The sequence below is a fragment of the Chlorocebus sabaeus genome, chromosome 10 (assembly GCF_047675955.1).
Source record: "Chlorocebus sabaeus isolate Y175 chromosome 10, mChlSab1.0.hap1, whole genome shotgun sequence".
In the NCBI taxonomy this organism is placed as follows: Eukaryota; Metazoa; Chordata; class Mammalia; order Primates; family Cercopithecidae; genus Chlorocebus; species Chlorocebus sabaeus.
Genome location: NC_132913.1, coordinates 87957618 through 87976104, shown reverse-complemented (window position 1 = coordinate 87976104; position 18487 = coordinate 87957618). Strand labels below are relative to the sequence as shown.

The 18487-nt window shown below is 41.9% G+C and overlaps 1 protein-coding gene and 1 long non-coding RNA gene across 2 annotated transcripts in view; both read right to left on the bottom strand.

Annotated features, from left to right (window-relative positions):
• LOC103217617 (aldehyde oxidase 4-like) overlaps positions 1 to 4455 on the bottom strand; it is a 74419-nt gene extending 69964 nt beyond the window's left edge. Inside the window, exons 1-2 of the mRNA XM_007965792.3 lie at positions 4402 to 4455; positions 1898 to 1955 (exon numbers count right to left, since the gene is read on the bottom strand). Coding sequence (XP_007963983.3) covers positions 1898 to 1955; positions 4402 to 4455 — 112 coding nt within the window. The remainder of the gene's footprint in view (positions 1 to 1897; positions 1956 to 4401) is intronic.
• A 1722-nt stretch (positions 4456 to 6177) lies between these two features.
• On the bottom strand, positions 6178 to 18193 carry LOC140712591 (uncharacterized). The gene is made up of 3 exons (XR_012094263.1): positions 17405 to 18193; positions 11582 to 11667; positions 6178 to 10475 (listed from the first exon to the last, which is right to left on the bottom strand). It is a non-coding gene; the product is annotated as an uncharacterized lncRNA (long non-coding RNA).
• Positions 18194 to 18487: the final 294 nt, after the last annotated feature.

Below are 18487 nucleotides of genomic sequence, written 5' to 3'. Positions count from 1 at the left end.
AACTGATCCACCCGTCTTGGCCTCCCAAAGAGCAGGGATTATAAGTGTGAACCACTGTGCCTGGCCAGAAATGTGTTTCTTGAACCTTCATGTAGGAGAACTTTCTTAGTGCCCCCAAGATTCACAGCCCCACAGTATATGTAGAAGTTGTCCTGAGACTAAACGGGGCAGCCAACGTGTGCAGCGGAACCTGGATTTACAATGGAATCTGGTCATTCATCACTGAGTTCTTTATCCACCAATATTCATTCCTCATATACTAGCCATTCATCCAAACCACCCACTAGAGAAACAAGTTAAAAATAATATCCCTGACCCCAACCCAGAACTATTGACTCTAATCAAAAGTTGGAGGCTGGAAGTGCCAGGTGAGTCTTGTTTGCCCAGAACTACTTATTTATATTAGGCACCAGAAAGAAAGGTAGATAGCGGGTACAGGAAAGATGGGGAAATGGGAGACTGAGGGTTGGTTTTGCCTGAAGCTGGTTCTGGCCACGTTAACTCGGGAGTCTGTGAAATTTCAGCTTGCTCCCAATATAGATGAATGTCTTCATTTTATAATGTCTAGAGAAAGCATGGTGAAGAATGTAGTGGATTTAGGAATGACATGAAAGGGGAGTGGCAGAGCTGGCTGACTATTGAGCTGTTGAGGCTGGGTATATGGGAAACAGGAGGAGCAGGGAGTGGGGATTCAGCCTGTCTGGAATGTGAGTGGGTTGGGACATTAGGAGGCCGTCCCCTACAGAGTAGTAAAATGATAGGGTAGGAAATGGGACTACAAGGAGTTAAGTCGTGAGAGATGAAGTCTGGAAAGAAAATGAAGCATCAGGTACAAACCATTTCTTAAATAAGTTTGGCAAGGAAAGAATAGAGAGCAATGAAATAGTGTTTTTAGATGTTTATGTTGGGAGACAAAAGGATAGAGAGAGGGGATAATACTCTCTTGTTCACCACTGGATCCCTAGAGCCTAACACAGAGCATGGCACTTTGTAGGTGCTCAATAAGTATGTATTACTAACTTATTATTTTGAAATAACTTTAGTCTCACAGGGAGTTGCAAAAATAGTACCAGCTGTCCTATATACCCATCCTCCGGCTTCCCCCAGCTGATAAAATCCCGCAGAGCTACAGCACGACATCAAAACCAGGAAATTGACACTGGTACAATCCTGATAACTAGATTATAGAACTTATTCAAATTTCACCTCTCATATAGCACTCACGTGTGTATGTGTTGTGTGTAGTTCTGCATGATGTTGTCTCATAGACAGATTCGTATAACCACAACCACTCCCTCCTACTCCTTTATAGTTGTACCCAAACTCCAGAATTCTTCAGGAAGAAGCATTCACCAAAGGTCTATTGCAGGTCTTGGAGGAATGGGGAGTCAAGACCAGTGGTGGAGAGCTGGGAGTATATTAGCTACACTTTGGAATTTTGAAATATATTTATAAAAGTTTGTTTTCTCTGATGAGGTTTATGAAATGAGATGGGACCAGTCAGTGAAACGTCTTTGTGGGACGCTATTGTCAGTGACATGCACCCCTGAACATTTGGCTGGACAAAAGCTTGGCTAGACATTTTTTATATTAACACCTCTGAATATGAAGCTGTCATCAGGGTGACCTCGGGGCTCAAAGGCCATAAAGCTCTTTCCAAAGTGAGGACACTCATGGTTCACTGGATGATTTTTTTGGGTTTTGTTCAAGTAAAAAATACAACAAATAACAAATGAATCTATCACATTTAGATGCATTTTCTGCACTCCAGCTAGACTGTACAAATGGAACACAAGGCTGTTTATCTAGACCAGACACAGGCAACTTCCTAGATAAGTCTCAGCGTGTTCCCTCTTACTGCCCAGTCCAGACAGACTACAGTAAAATAAAAGGATACGTCTTTTCCTCACGTAGAACAGTAGATTTACTTCAGGATCAGCATTCCTCTCTATCACCTACATTGTGAAATGAGATCAGAGAGTTTATGAGGATAATATCAACAAGTTAGGGCAATTCGGTGCATTGTTTCGGAGTCATGTTTTTGATAGGATGCTCAATGACATTTTAATTTCAGATAAACAATGAATTATATTTAAGTATAAGCATTTCCCCTGCATTCAAATTCAAATCTAACTGGGTGTACTGTATGTTTATATGCTGACTCTGGCAACTCTACTTAGGTCAAAGACAACCCATACATCAGAAATTTGTTTGTTTGTTTGTTTTTGTTTTGTTTTTGTTTTTGAGACGGAGTCCCACTCTGTCGCCCAGGCTGGAGTGTAGTGGCACTTTACGATAGGTAGTGACTTTACAGGAAAAAAATAACAACAACAACAACAAAAAACCTTTTGTTAACACGTGGAAGTAGAATTTTAAAGAAATAGTGGAATGGTATTCCAATGTCTCTGAATTTTCTAATATATATGACAATTATAAATTCCAGATTGTTTTTCCTCCTTGGCTTTGGGTCCATTTGTATCTGGACCCAAATGGGAACAGATGCACAGAGACACGGAGTTTCTAAAAGGACTCAGATAACTCATGGCCACAGAAAGTCATCAAAAAGGTGAGCCGGAGATTTCTAAAATACAGGGTTTTGTTTCCCTGCCTCTGCCACTAATTGAGCATGTCCCAGAGAGCCACTCCTGTTCCCCCAGTGAGGTGGGAGTGCCAGTGCAGGGGATACGAACTGCGGCTCTGCCCCTCACATCTTGCTCCAGGCTGCTCCTGCCAGTGGACTACAGTGGGCACATCTGCCCTCCTTGGCCCTGCAGGAATGCAGGCAGTTCTCGTGTTGGGTATAAGCACGAGAACTTAGGGAAGCGATTACAGAAACTTGCCTGGAAGGGCAGCAACACTGAACCCAGAGAAAGAGGACATCATTCTTTTTATTTTTACCATCTCAGAAAAACGCAACAAACCACATGATTTCTTCATACATTGCCTCCTATTTCTAAGCTCCCTTTCAAGTCCTCAGAAGATTTACTCAGTCAGAGATGCGCTCAGCAACCTTCCGCTCTAAATCTTGTGTGTGTAAGGGACCAAGTACAGCGGCACCGCAGACGCAAAACAAAGCTTTATAGTTGTATTTTCTTTAATACCACAATTGTGTGGCAGTGGAAATTATTTCAAGGTTGGAACAAGACAGAGGGTAGGGGTTGATGATAAGCATGCCGGGTCTACTACGCCTTCATCCTGCCCCCACCACACTGGGGGAGCATGGCCTGATGACACTATGCTGTGCTATAAAGACATCCGTTTATCCGATACAGTATTCCAGGTATGGAATTATTGCAAATTGTCACTCAGCAATTATTTTTCTGATGTTCCAGTTGGCTTCAGGTCAGTCAGGATCACTAACCTCATGCTTTCTTTGTTCTGTCCTTTCTCTTTCATTTTTTCGTTTATTAGTTCATAGGCTTCCTAAACATGACTATTTTTTGCTATTTGACAGGCAAAATTCCCAATGGTACAATCTTGGCTCACTGCAACCTCCGCCTCCTGGGTTCAAGTGATTCTCCTGCCTCAGCCTCCAGAGTAGCTGGGATTACCAGCCAATTTTTTTTTTTTTTTTTTTTGTATTTTTAGTAGAGACAGGGCTTCACCATATTGGCCAGGCTGGTCTCAAACTCCTGACCTCAAGTGATCCGACTTCCTCGGCCTCCCAAACTGCTGGAACTACAGGCGTAAGCCACCACACCCGGCCCATTACAACAAATTACTTTCTAAAATAACTTTCTACTTTTATTATTTCTCTAGTTTTCTTCTAATTGTCTCAAACAATTACATATGCATCCTGACTTTAAAGCACCTCAAACTTTTCATTTACTCATTATAGCACCGAGTTGAGAACATCAGGCACAAGCTAAGCATTCACGTTGCCACCTCTCTTATTGGTGGGGAAATTACTGACTTTTGGTATTGCCCAGGCCAGGGGTGCACCGACCTCTAGGTGAATCAGTCAGCCTGTGGGAATGTATTAAGGCAAAACAAAATCATCTGAGAGTTCTTTGCCATTATCATTCTCAATGTCATATATACCTTCTATGAAAACAGCGCTGGTGAACTCAGGTAGAGCTAATATCCAAATGAAGAGGGGATAACAGTTTTTCACAACTGTGCCCTGAGGCTCAGCTGTCAGATATCACTCCCACTATAACAAGTAAAAGAGTTCTTTTTGGATTCAAAAGAAAAATTAAAAGTAAACACAAGCCCCCACACTTTAATAATTTTGCACTGAAAGTTAAACTAACCACCTATGTTCAAATTCATACCACTATATACGACTGGAAAATAACAGAAGAGAAAGATTAAAGAAATAAGAAGTGGCATCACAGCGAAAAAAGCTTGGCTTTCAACCCCGATACATGAAAATTCATAATAATCATGTCAAAAACTTACCTTTCTTCCATTCACGAAAAAAATCAGCTCATCAGAATGGGGAAGGGAAGGCATCATGACACACACACACACACACAGAGAGCCTTCACTGGGATAGAGTGTGTTTGTTTTCTGTTCTTTTAAAGAGCAGATATGTTAGAGTAATTACTTGGATGCCTGTCGGCCCCAAGGAAGCCCAAACTGGCAGTGGCAGCCTGATGTGGGTGGTTTATAGCTGCACTGCCAGACCAGGAATACCAACCAGGCTCCCCCGCCCCAGCCCACGAGCACTTTCAGCAGCTCTGGGCAGCACCGTGTCTTTCTCTTTCATGAATGAGTCAAACCAGCATCTTCACGTGTTTCCTTTGGAGTCTAAGACCCGTTTCCCCAGGAGAATGTCTACAAAGCCAAGGACTAGTAAATAAAAGTAACTTTTTTAAAATGAAAAAAATAGTTGCTGGATTCAGGGTAAGGTGATGCAAGGTGACTCGAGAGACTAGTTTAGTTTTAGGTAGTCAGTACGGGCATGCACTCGGGCTGTCCTAAAGGATAAGCTCACCAAGAGAAGGCATGGGATAAGAGCAGCAAGTAGAGAGGCCCCCAGGAAGAAAGGAGCTTGGTGTGTCAGAAAGGAGGTCAGCACAGCTGAGTGTGGGGAGTTGGGGAAGGTGTGTTGACAGAAAGTCAGAGACATTTTGGTGGCCAGGACAAGGGTCTTGGAGGGATCTAGTGGGAAGGGAAGCTATCAGAGAGTTTTGAGCTAAGATGCAACATGATGCTATTTACAGTAGAGCATTCCATTGTACAGAGAAGGTACTATTGCTGGTAGGAGGGCAGTTGCAGGTTAGATCTGAAGCCATTTTTGTGTACCCTGGGCTAGAGGTGATGGTGGCTTGGACTAGGGTATAGGATGGTGGCATCAGAGATGGAGAAAAGGTGAAAGTCTTGGCATAAATTTTGGAGGTAGATCCAACTGGACCGGTTGATAGATTAGATGGGAGGGGTAAAGGAAAGAGACGACTCAAGGATGAATCCTAGATTTGTTGATTGAACAACAGGGTGAAAGTTGGTGCCTTTTGCTGGGATGAGAAGACTGGGTGAATTCAAAGTTCTCTCTTGGACCTTTTTGACTTCCAAGTGCACATGTCAGTCAGACATAGGAATCAGGAGGTCAGGAGATGCCAATTTAAGGGTCACCAGCTTGTAGACGATGTAAGCAAACACTCCATGGGAATTGTAAAGTACTAGAAAAGAGTCATGTTCCTGTTGTGTCAGGACAATTTGAACTATGAGCTGATGTGCTTTCCTCATGCAATTTATTTTCTTGCTCTTCATGTATCAGTGAGGACTCCCTGCCTTCGGAGTCGAGCTCTTATCGCAGGAATGCAAAAACAAACACACACACAAAAACCCCCCAAAAAACAAAAATCAACAACAACAACAACAAATCCCCAAAAACAAAAACAACAAAAGCAAACAAACTAGGTAACGTTCAGGTAGAGTATTTCAAAACAGTCCTTTGAAACTCTTGGCAGAGATGCCAGGAACAAAGATAGGTCATAGCGCAGACAGGGATGCCTAAGGTGAGTGTCAGTCCCAATGCTATTGTTCTTCTAAGCTGCTACAAGAACTTTGAGTTTCCTCTCAGTTGAGGAGGACTGAGTTTCTGCTGCCAGGTGGATCGGGTTTGAGATACAAGCTAAATGTATACGTGTGTGTGCACATGCACATGTGTGTGTGTAACTGTGGGTAATAGCTAACCTTTATTCAGTACTTAAGTATATGCCAGGCAAAACGTCTCCCTGCATTAGTTTATTTAATCTTCATCACAATCTTTGAGATAGGAATATAATCCCTACTTTACAAATGACAGATCAGAGGCACCCAGTGATTTAGTCACATGTTTTGCACACCTGAGTCTGTGCCCTATGAAAGTCCTATTTGTAATATCACACTGCTTGTTTCCTCAACCAGCTGGTGAGATACCGAATAATTCTGTTTTCCTGGAATGCTGGAATAGTCTACCCTAAGAGAGTAATAGTTTCCACTGCGTGTGAAACTATTGCAGCTTTTAAATGTTAGGGCAATTTATCCATCAAGTTTTCAAAAATTGTAGAGCCTGACCCTAGATACCTTCATCACTAGCTGGGTTGGCTTCATTTTGCCACTGATGGGACATGCTTCACAGGAAGACCCAGCACGACCCTCCAGAGATGTGTTAACAGTTCTGAGTCCAGGCTATTTTGACGTCTTTTTCAAGCAGATGGAGCTACAGGGTCTCCCTGGTGAACAGAAATATGCATGTATGGAACACCAAGTACTCTGGAGCCCTGCAGCTCTTCGTTCAAGCTTGTAATGATACAGTGAAAGAATCAGCAACTATACCTTTGAGTTAGATATTTCTTGAGCTCCTGCATTATCAGCAGGCTTGGATCTGTTTTCCCAAAGGTGTAAAACTACAGACTTCTCATTGTCTGAGTGGGGAAGCCTCATCCTCCCTGGAAACGCAGGTCGTGTTGGGAGTTTCATGCCCTTGCAGGGCTGGATACCTGATCCTAAGGCCATGCTGTTGAGTCTAAAAGCACCAGCTGTTTAAACACGCACTTACCACTTGTCCCTGCATGACAGATAGAACATCCTCCAGATGGGAATAAGGTTCCTTGAGACAGATCGTCTAAAATGCACTGCCTTCCTCAAATATTTCCATGCCTTTTCCATGCCTTTGCATTACAGATTGCATACTTTGCAATCTGTACTTAATTTTGGTGTTTCTCAATTCTGGTTCATCTGCAAGAAAGGAACCCTCTGTTCTGCCACCAAGTGCCTGGAGAATTCCGTACTCCAGGAACTGGAAGAAACTTCCATGTGGAGGAGGGCTGGATGACATTGCCCTTTGATCTCCTTTCATTCAGGAATGGGGTCTCCCTGCAGCAGTTCTCCACGAATGTGTCAGACTGAGAAACAGCACCAGCCTCTCTAGCACTGCACCCACTCGCCTGTGTTCACTGCCTTTCCTAGCAGCTTCCTGACAAACTGGTCTCAGCAAAGGGCCTTTCTAGAAGTACATTCTGTGTTAGCATTGTAACAAAATAACTTATTTTTTAAAGGGTTTTTAGCTTTTGCAGTTGTGACAGGGCAGAAACTGACAAGAGGTGTTCTCAGCCTTCCCTCTTCCCCTCTCTCTACCCCTCAGAGAAATTATGTTTTCCTCTCTAGACTGCTCTCTGTGTCTTGTTGAGAGCAAGCTGGGGAATGGGTAGAGAGGAAACAAAAGGAAGACAGACATTCTGGGGAAGACAGTCAGAGAAGTGATACTGGGGTCAGAATTTGGTGGGTTTTGGAGAAAGCCATTGTGGGCTTGAGGGAAGTAGGAGGAAACATCCTTTTCTAGAAGTGTTGTGACAAGTTATACATTAGATTTCAATTAATGTTCAAGAGATACAAAAGTTGAGTTAAAACATACTAAATATGGCCTAAGAAGGACTCCTTACTTCTATATTTGAGTCCTTGTGGGTGAACTGTAATCTAGCTTACCAGTCAAGACAAAATTGAAATCCTAAACAGTATGCACCTGTAACAATGGCTGAGTGCTGGCCAATCCCAGCGGCCATACTTCAACCACTCACAGACTGCTGAATGTTCAAAACGCATTCAAATAAGGCAAACGCTGAGCTGTAACCAATCCCACTGTTTCTGTATCAAACTTCCAATTCCTGTATGTCACTTTACCTTTTTTGTCTATAAATTTGTTCTGACCATGAGGCACCCGTGGAGTCTCTGTGGATCTGCTGTGATTCTGTGGGCTGCCCAATTCGCCCCCAGTCGTTCGTTGCTCAATTAAACTCCTTTAAATTTAATTTGGCTTAAGTGTTTATCAGTTGGAAAACATTCACATTATTTTAGGTTACCAGACTGATTCTCTTAGTGCAGCTTGGTACACAGATCTGTGGGAACATGAATCTGTTGGTACATGCATCTGGCCACCTACGGGCAGAACATTTATTGGGATGCTAGTGTACTCAGAGGGACAACCAGTTATGTTTCCATGGGTAGAGACCCTCTAAGAGTAACGGCATGTTTAAATCCCCCTCTCCTCCCTGGGGACTCACCTGCCTGTGATTCCTGGAGTCTGCCCTCTGCAGGGCTGACATATCAACTTTCAGGGCCCACAGATTTAGATTTGCTTCTAAAATCAGAAGAAAACAATGAATATAAAGTAGCCTGGGTGAGATATATATAATGTATATCATATATATGGTTATACATATATTATATATATAACCAATGCAGTAGTAAAATTTGTGTGTTTTAGCAGACCTACTTAGTATCCATAATATTGTGTTTATAGAGGAAAGGGCCCACAAAGTCAAAAGCGCTGAGGACCCAAGAAGGTCGCAACCCTACCTCTGTCTTGTCCTTTGATTGGGCCAGATCCTGCGCTGCCTCCGAGGGCAACAGGGCTGACTACAGTCAGGGAAAGTTGAACTCAGCAGTCAAATATTTGGAGCATTGTTTGCCAGCAGAAGTCAAAGTCATCAATATTACTTTCAATAACGTTGCTGCAGTGATTTGCTGTCTCCCTAATTCCTCTATCTATTGCTCCACTGTCCTGAATTCAGGGGGCCCCTCAGCCTCCAGCATCACATTCCCAGCTACTTATTTCAGTGGGTCAAGCCCACTCATTCTTTTCACAAACTTCATAATGGCTAAATCGCATTCTTGATACTTTTTGATTAAACAAAATTTAATCCAAAAAATGTTTTATTGCTTGAGGAACTTTACTTCAGTGATCTCTTCTGTGGTTTTGGTGCCATTTTGTAGAATGGGGAGTCCCCCTCACCAAGACAGACGTGACCTTTTCAGGATCTAGCATTAGCAAAGGTGTCTCTGTATTTGGTTGTGTTCGCCATGACCTTGACTCTGATGGCCAGGCTGAAAGCCTCCCCGATAGACTTGTCTTTTCCTTTCTAGACCCACAGACTCGTTTTCCACACTGCAATTGGGATGATCCATTAAAAATATAAATTGGAATATGTCGCTTGTGTGCCTAAATCCCTTCCATGACTTACCCTGTGTTTGGGAAAAAATGAAGATGCCAACGTTGCCCACACAATCCTTGGGGGTCCAGTTCTTCCCTTATATCACACAGTGTCCCCACCACCCCAGCTCTCCATCTCACTGAGGATGCTCCAAGTATAGGCCTCTCCCAGTCCCTGGACCACACCCCACAGTTCCCATCCCCAAGTCTCAGCATGTTGTTCCTGGTATCGTCTACTGCAGCTCTTCTCCTGGCAAATACCCCCTGATCCTTCAGGGCACGGCATTCCTGTTGCTCTCTCAAAGAAGTTGTCTCTGATTCCTAAATCCAAAAGTCCTCTGACATTATCCTCACTGTCCCCTTCTTTTTCTTCTACACACTTATCAAATCTTGCAATGACATTTGTGTGATTACTTGTATAATGTCAGTCTCTCCTATTGGATCGTAAACTCCATGAGGGCAGGGTCCGTCCATGTCTGGGTCACTGTTTCTTCAATGTCAAGCACCAGACTGATTTCACTATGACTTTATAAAGAACACGAGGATTTTTTAAAAAGAATAACTAAAGCCATACTGTAATGGAGCCTTTATAACTAAAGATTTCAGAGTGTTTTGCCCTCAATTTCTTGTTCTTCCTCATTGAAGAACTAATATGTTTTAAACCTCAGCATTGTGGCTGAGAGAACAGTCTGCATTCTTCCTGGACTCCCTCTCCTGGGTGGTCCACATTGTTCAGAGTCCCTGTTGAGCCCCATACTTTATTTCAGGGCTCTTAATGCTCATCGCAGACAGGTCTGTGCTGCAGTTTATGAACTTGCTGAAGAAAAAGTCTCCATGTAGGAAATCCCCATCAACTAATTTCTATGAAAGTCTTGGCTTCTCTCCAATTTGCTTTGCAAATTTTTGAACGGCTGCTTTACTTTCTGATGCAAATGACTGAGTGATGCTGCAGCTCTTTCTAACTTGAGCACCTCTATCTGTGTTCTCTCCGGTAGCTGCATTCTCTCTGTGGGGCCAGCACTGTCTGTGACTGGGCATTGGTGAGGACGCCTCCATTCTGGAATAACAAGAAGAAGAGTTACATTGAGTGCTTAGTTTGTACCAGGCACTCTTCTAAACCATGGGTTCATTTACTCTCCAAAAACAAAACAAAACAAAAACTAACAAGGCAGGTACTATTACAACCCCCACTTAGAGGTCAAAAAACAAAACAAAACAAAACCAACGCATGGGCAGTTTAAGAAACCTGCCCAAGATCTACTCTAGCCATAGAGTCAGGATTCAAACTCAGGCAGCCTGGCTCTAGTGACCTGGCTGCTAAGTACTATGTGCCAGGACCACTTTGGAGACTTGTGAATGCCATGACATTTCTGGGCAGCTTAATTAATTAAACGTCCCATTGAAAGAAAGGGCTAATGAGTGGCTCAGGATATGCATCTCCTCCCCTACTCTCCTGGCAAGTGTAGTATTGCAGGTAGATGGTGGGTTTATGGAATTTTCTTCTGGTTCAGAAGTAACTGCTACCTTGCCTATTTACTCTTTCTCAGGTGGGAGTAGCTGCTTTCTGCTCAGCAACAAGGGAACTGGCATACATGCATGGGCTGTAAATAAGTGAGATGTTTGGAAGTTGACTCTTTGTATTTATCATATGACATAACAGTGTTCATAATAGGAAGTCAGAAATGAATGTTGAATGAAGAAAATAGTATGAGTGGAACAGTTCCTGGGCTCCTGGCACATTTCAATGTTAAAATCCATTCCTCTTATTTAATAGAAAATAGCAAAATAACTAAATTCACCCAATAAATGAAAAGGAAAAAGATGTTATTAAGTCTAACACTTGAGCCATTAGAGTAGAATCAAGAGTAGATCTAGAAAGACATTTCTTGGCCCTCGCAACCAAGGAGCTGCTGGGTTTTCCCTGAGGATTCTCTTTCATTTCTTCCAATACCCTTGTGTCCCTCCCTCCCCACATCTTTCTGGACTCCTAACACTGCCTCATATCATGTGTCCTACTCAACAATCTGACCCTACTGTCGAGCCCATACTGACCAACCCAGTCCTTTGCTCTGTCCAGCCCCTTGGGTCCTTTCACTTCTTCTTCTCATTCATGCCTTGTTTTCACTATTTTCTTAACTCTTTAATGCTCTGTCTCATGCTTACATTTTTTCCCACTTTGTTCCAGGTTTCTCGAATTTTCTCCTTGTTTTCCCCTTTAAACAATCATTTGTGATCACAGTGGAATCCAACTGGAAAATAATGACAAAAAGACAAAAACATATAAGCATAGGTAAGTTTTAAAATAAAATTCTAAACACTTAGGCTCAAAGTAGGAATAAAAACAGAAAATATAGATTATAGAAAAATAACGATGACAAGATTGCATATCGAAATCTATGAAATACAACTAAAGCCATATACATGGGAAAATTTTATAGCTTTAGATGTTTTTATTAAATTAGAATGATTGAAAAGAACTAAACTTTCAATTTAAAAAGGTAGAAAAAGGCCCAGCGAGGTGGCTCATGCCTGTAATCCCAGCACTTTGGGAGGCAGAGGTGAGAAAACTGCTTGAGGCCAGGAGTTCGAGACTAGCCTGGGTGATATAGTGAGACCCCCCCCATTGCTACAAAAAAGGTAGAAAAAGAAAACTCAATCAAGAGAAATGAGGAATAGGTATATAAGAAAGATAAAAGTAGAAAAATATTTAGAAAATGGGAAAAGAATAAAATTGATAAATATGACTAAAATTTTTTCTTGGAAAGTTTAACAATATCAATATCTAACAAATCTAAAATGAGAAAATTCAAATAAACAAAATTGGGAATAAGTACTAGGATATAACCATTATGTTTTACTTGATGCTTATACATTTGCATTGCTTATACTACCAAAAATTTGTAATAGGATGAAAGTACTTCAACGGAAAAAAATTGGAGATATAGATACCACGGAAAGCAATTTAGTCATAAAAAATAATGATTTCCATGCATAAGGTGTGAAGGGCTCAGGATTACACACTCTTAGGGGGATTCCTAGGTGTTCTCTCCCTGGTCTTCCTGTGTTCAGGCCCCTCCTATTGGCCCATCTGCGGTGGATTTTCTTACAGTCCTCTCTGATGGTGTCATTGGTCTCCTTGACAGCGGGAATAGTTCTTTGATTATTAGACCCAGCAAATCTGCTACTTGAATCTCTTAACCACTTGGCACTCGGTTTAATAATGTTTGTTTCTGTGTGGTATATATATGTGTGCATGTTCATGAACTACAAGACATAGTTTCTGCCCTCAAGAAATTGACAACTGCATACAATGATCCGATAAAAGTTACAAAGCAACATTAAATACACAGGGGCAAACTTTAAGGGCTGCTACGAGACTCAGGGAAGTGGAGGACATGAAAATGTTTTGTAAACTGGAAGCTGGCATGCAAATATTGGTTATTATTGTGTTGGTATTTTCATTGCTGTAGTTCCAATAAAAACTCCCGAGACTGTCTAGAATATAAATTGCTTCCCTAATTTCCTACTCCTGTTTAGCCTGCCACCTTTCACGTCATTCATTTGACCCCCACACAAGCTGCTCCTGAACTAAAAATGGTGAATGCAAAGGGAGGAAAAGCTCAAAAGAAAAAGGCGAGAGGGAATGAGTGGGAATTCAAAAATGTATTAAGTCAAGTGGCCTTATGGTGATGCCATGTACAAAATCAGCTTGTTGAAAATCAGGGCCACTAAAAAGTTTGCATATATAAAAATTGGACAAAAGGAAACCTGTTGTTGTTCAACTTTTGAATATTTATGTTACAATATGCTGGACTGGGCTGGGCGCGGTGGCTCACCCCTGTAATCCCAGCACTTTGGGAGACTGAGGTGGGCGGATCATGAGGTCAGGAGATCAAGACCATCCTGGCTAACATGGTGAAACCCCGTCTCACTAAAAAATACAAAAAATTAGCCAGGCGTGGTGTCGGGCACCTGTAGTCCCAGCTACTCGGGAGGCTGAGGCAGGAGAATGGCGTGAACCCGGGAGGCGGAGCTTGCAGTGAGCAGAGATCGTGCCACTGCACTCCAGCCTGGGCAACAGAGCGAAACTCTGTCTCAAAAAAAAAAAAAAAAAAAAAAAAAAAAAAGAATATGCTGGACTGAACAATTTTGAAAATAATTCGAATGCGAAAAGTATTCACCATTTATGCCTTTTGAACATAACCGGTAGGTATACTGACTGCAGACATTTGGCCATTCTCATCTTAACACAATATAGATGGTCTCCAGTTTATGACGGTTCGATTTTTTGACTTTATGATGATGCCTTCAGCTGTGTACAATAGCAATGAGTATCCATAAAACCACCCTGTTTTTCTCTTTGAGTATGGCATTCAAAAAATTACAAAATATTCAATACTTTTTTATAAAAGATACTTTGTGTTAAATGGTTTTGCCCAACTATAGGCTAATGCAAATGTTCTGAGCGTGTTTAAGGTAGGCTAGGCTAAGCAATGATGCTTGGTAGGTTATATATATTAAATGCATTTTCGACTTACGATATTTCCAATTTAAATAGGTTTATTGGGACATAAGCCCATGGTAAATTCAGGAGCATCTGTAGATCTATTTTGGGTAATCAAATACAACCAATCTGGCTGGGCGTGGTGGCTCACCCCTGTAATCCCAGCACTTTGGGAGGCCAAAGTGGGTGGATCGCTTGAGGCCAGGAGTTCAAGACCAGCCTGGCCAATATGGTGAAACCCCATCTCTACTAAAAATATAAAAATTAGCCAGGCATTATGGCACATGACTGTAGTCCCAGCTACTCGGGAGGCTGAGGCAGCGGAATAGTTTGAACTCAGGAGGTGGAGGTTGCAGTGAGCCGAGATGGTGCCACTGCACTCCAGCCTGGGTGACACAGCGAGACCCTGTCTCAAAAACAATCTTCACTTTTGAGTATAAACATAGGGAAGAAAAAAAATCAATGAATAGAATTCGTCTAAACATTGCTTTGTTGGTGTTATGGTGGCAAATATTTCCATCGTTTTATGGAATTATTTCCACAGTTTCCTTAAATTCTTCTTCTATAAATCATCTTAGGAGGTGACTTTACTTTATTCAACATTTCATGGAGTGAATCAACAATTCCTTGATAGCTGAGAGCCTTAGAAAGTCCAGTGAATTGCCTACAGACCTGTGCATTAAAAAAAGTGAATATTCATTTCATAGTAACTGTGGATTATCACTTGTTATACCTCAGTATTTAATATAGACAAATGATGAAAACTCAGTAAGAATAATTTTTAGGCATAGCATCTTAAATAAAAAATTTCACAATTTCTTGAGTAAACAATCACAAAATCCTTTCTGTTCTCTCATTGTTTCTCATAATAGAAACATTATGGTCTAGGCTTTCATTTTCTTGATAAAAATAGCATAGAAGTACTGCACACAATTGAGAAATGTTATATTGATTATACTGAATTAAACACTATATTTTTGTTGAAGCTCTAGAAACATAATTGCTTATGTATACTTGAAGGTGTAAGGTATTTTGTGAATATGAAATAAGAACATTTAAGAATTGTCCCTAATTTTCTAAACATTTTAGTTACGAATGTTTATACTAGTGACCGACTGTCTTTAAATCCATTAGAAAATCAACTTCTGTTCATGAACTTTGTACAGCAGGCAACAGGGATGGACCATAGCTTACAGCATTTAGAGTCCATTAGTGGAATCTAAAAGGAAAATTCAGAAAAAGATAAGGAATATGGTTTAAAAACAAAAACATTTCAAATAACTCACTATAATTAATTAGCAGCAAAGTAGTTTTTTAAAAAATTTATTCATTCCTCCAAAATTATTTAACTTGTATAAGCTTTTCTCTCTTTCCAAACAGATGTTCATTATTTTCTGGATAAATAAAAAAGAATTCCTAATTCTTTGAATATTGGAGACTAAATGTACACAACACTTACTTCAGCCAATAAACCAAGCAGAGTTTTTTTTTTTAAATATGGCAGAAAGCATAGGGAATCAACATGTTCAAATCATGCAAAATACACTTAAAGTTTCAGTACTTGTCTGTTCACGATAAACCAAAGCACAAGATGATAAGTGGTACAATCTCAGCTCACGGCAGCCTCAACCTCCTGGGCTCAATCAATCCTCCCACCTCAGCCTCCAAAGTAGCTGAGACTACAGGCACCCAGCTAATTTTGTTCTTTTTTTTTTTGTGGAGACGGGGTTTCACCATGTTGCCCAGGCTGCTCTCCAACTCTTGAGTGTTGGGATTCACTCAGGATGGTGGCAGAAATATTAAAGGAAAATATTAGGGAAAGTTATAGGGAATAGTTACAAATCTTTTGGAACGCCAAAAGGTTACATAGCTTGTAATAATTGAAGGCAGCCGTTCTTACCTTAGAGCATTAGGTCATAGGGTAATACTAGGGACAACAGAGGCTTCCTCATTAAGTCTGTTTACCCGACCTCCATTAACTAACCTTTGAGTCAGATGGCCCTCTGAGGGGAGGTCGACCAGGGAAATTGCTCCCTAATAGTATTTACTTTAGACTGCCATAACTGAGCTTTAATCCTTCCTAGAACTACTCTCTTAAGCATGTTAATTATCCACAAGTGTGTCTACTTAAAGTTTCTGTTGTTAATTCTATACTAAATAAATGCCTGGAGTGCAAGCTGCTCAGGGCCGGCCTGCAGTGGCAAACCTCTCATGGTGTGCAGGCAGTTGGACACTCAGCTGGACTGGCAAAGCAGAGTATCTGTGTGTCAGTGTATGTTTTATTCAACCGTCGTTTGGGTCAGGGTCTGCAGGCAGACCCCTGCAGCTAATGCCCTCTTGTGAGGAGCAATACCTCGCTTGAGCTCAAGGGATCCGCACTCCTTGGCCTCCCAAAGTGCTGGGATTACAGGCATGAACCACTGTGTCACGCCACAAGATGTTTTTATAGCATAATTAGTTAAAAAGATTTTCTTGGCTTTAAATAATTTCTTTGTATATGCAGAGAGGCATAATAAAGAATAATCATTCACAGAGGACCGTTCCATTATTAGTCATTTTGGCTTAGTTCAGAAGGGTCATTAAATTTAAAGCAGTGTAAAAGCTGTCGGAATCCAAATGGAGTCACTAATGTTAGGAAATCCCTGACAAATAGAGCCAAAGAGAGTCACTAATGTTAAGAAATCCCTGACAAATAGAGACAAAGAGGGCCACGAAAAGAGGGTCCTCATGCTTATATGACTAATAACAAAAACTATCACAAAAGACTCTACCAAAACCACAAGCTTGCACAAAGGCCATTGAAACCTTGCACAAAAACAAAAAAACAAAAAAATAAAAAACAAAAAACGTCTACAAGGACATTTGCCCAACAACTGCCTGTCCAATCTTGGACTGGCATCACCTGTTATTGATCTTTGTAGCCAAGTATACTTCAAAACAATTATGTAATCCTTCTCACATTTTCCTTTAAAAACTCGTCTTCCTTTACCTCCCTGGATATGCGCATAGTTTACTACAGCATGCATATTCCCATTGTAATGCTGTATTTCCAAACCAATATCTTTTCTTTTAGAGAGCCTTTCTCTGTGACTTACGTTGGCAGCAGGCATAACAAGTTTATAAAGTTTCAGCTTGAGAGATCCTCAGTTTTCTGCATTTTGTAACTAACAATCATTGGCAGTCTTCTTTTCTAGTGATATACATGTAGAAAGTTATAGCAGACACACAAAGATCAGAATTTTGCTGAGTTCAACACCGCTTGTCCTTGATAGGAAGGAAGGATTTCAAGAGGAAGGATTTGATCCAGTTTTCCAAGGTAATTTTCTGCTGCAATCGAAAGAGGGTTAGTGTAATCTGACTACTGCTTCTTCAAGGTGGTAAGCATATAAATCTGCCAAATAGCTCATTCAGTGTCTTGTGCAGGAAAAATAATTCTAGCAATGTGTCAGATTGACTCCACCAGTCCATACCAGTGTACTCACCATCCTGGGTCGCCTTTCTGCACCTCAGGCTATTCATTCCAAGTTCTTCTTACCGATTTCCTCGCTCCAGCCCCACGCCTTGTTCTCTGCAGAGCATAGCAAACCAATGCTCTGAAAAGGAGGACAGCCCTTCTGCAATAGTGAAATACTTTGTCCAGTACTCTCAGTGAGGCCAGACCACTGGTTATATAATCCTCAAACGAACACTGGCACGTATTTGTCCTTGTTCAGTTTCCAAGAAGGCAACACCCTATCTTTCCTACACTTGGAAAGCCAGGTGTCCACTTCAGTTAAACTCTTTTACCGGCATAGAGCAGGCACTGGATGAGGAAATTGCTTTCCTGAAAGCAGAGTATACATCCGTTTGTACTTGCATTATGTTAAAACACAGATGAATTGGATAATGAGATTACTGTGACTTTTTTTTTTTTAAGTTTGACATGCGGGTGAAAGAAACATCAAGTTATTTGAAGCCATTTAGAGTACTTCTCCTTACAGCATAGATTACTCAAAACTTTCCATCTGTTTCCTACTCAGATGCTTTTCAAGAAATTATGCATTAACTGGAAAAAACAATCAGAACGGCCTACGCATATTCTTCTTAAATCCTCCTCTTTGCCTCGCCCTCTCCCTCCCCGTCACTCATGCCACCACTCATGCTTTGCGCCACCAAGACGTCCGCTGTGCTCTTTACAAGGATTTCCTGCAGGGAGAAGTGGAGTCGCTGCTGCTGGGCCTTGAGTCGTAGCCCTGGTCCCCTACGTCCCCGGGGACTGCGAAGTGGCGGCGCTGGGGGAGGGGGGCTAGGAGGGGGGTCAATGTGGCGGTCGCGCCCAACCGCTGCGGCGTCCCTGCGTGTCCCCGGGGCGCACGCTGGCGCAACAGGGCCTCCACGTGCCGGGCTGCGCAGACCTGCCCAGGAGCCCCGCCCGGCCCGGCGGTCTCTCCCGGGCTCTGTCTGGTGGGGGCGGCGTGGGGGGCGGCCGGGCTCTCTGACTTGATCTGAAAACGCGAAGCATTTGCGTCCCGCGTGGAAGCCGAGGGTGTCCGTTGAGCCAAGTCTAACGTCCAGGGCAAACCGTA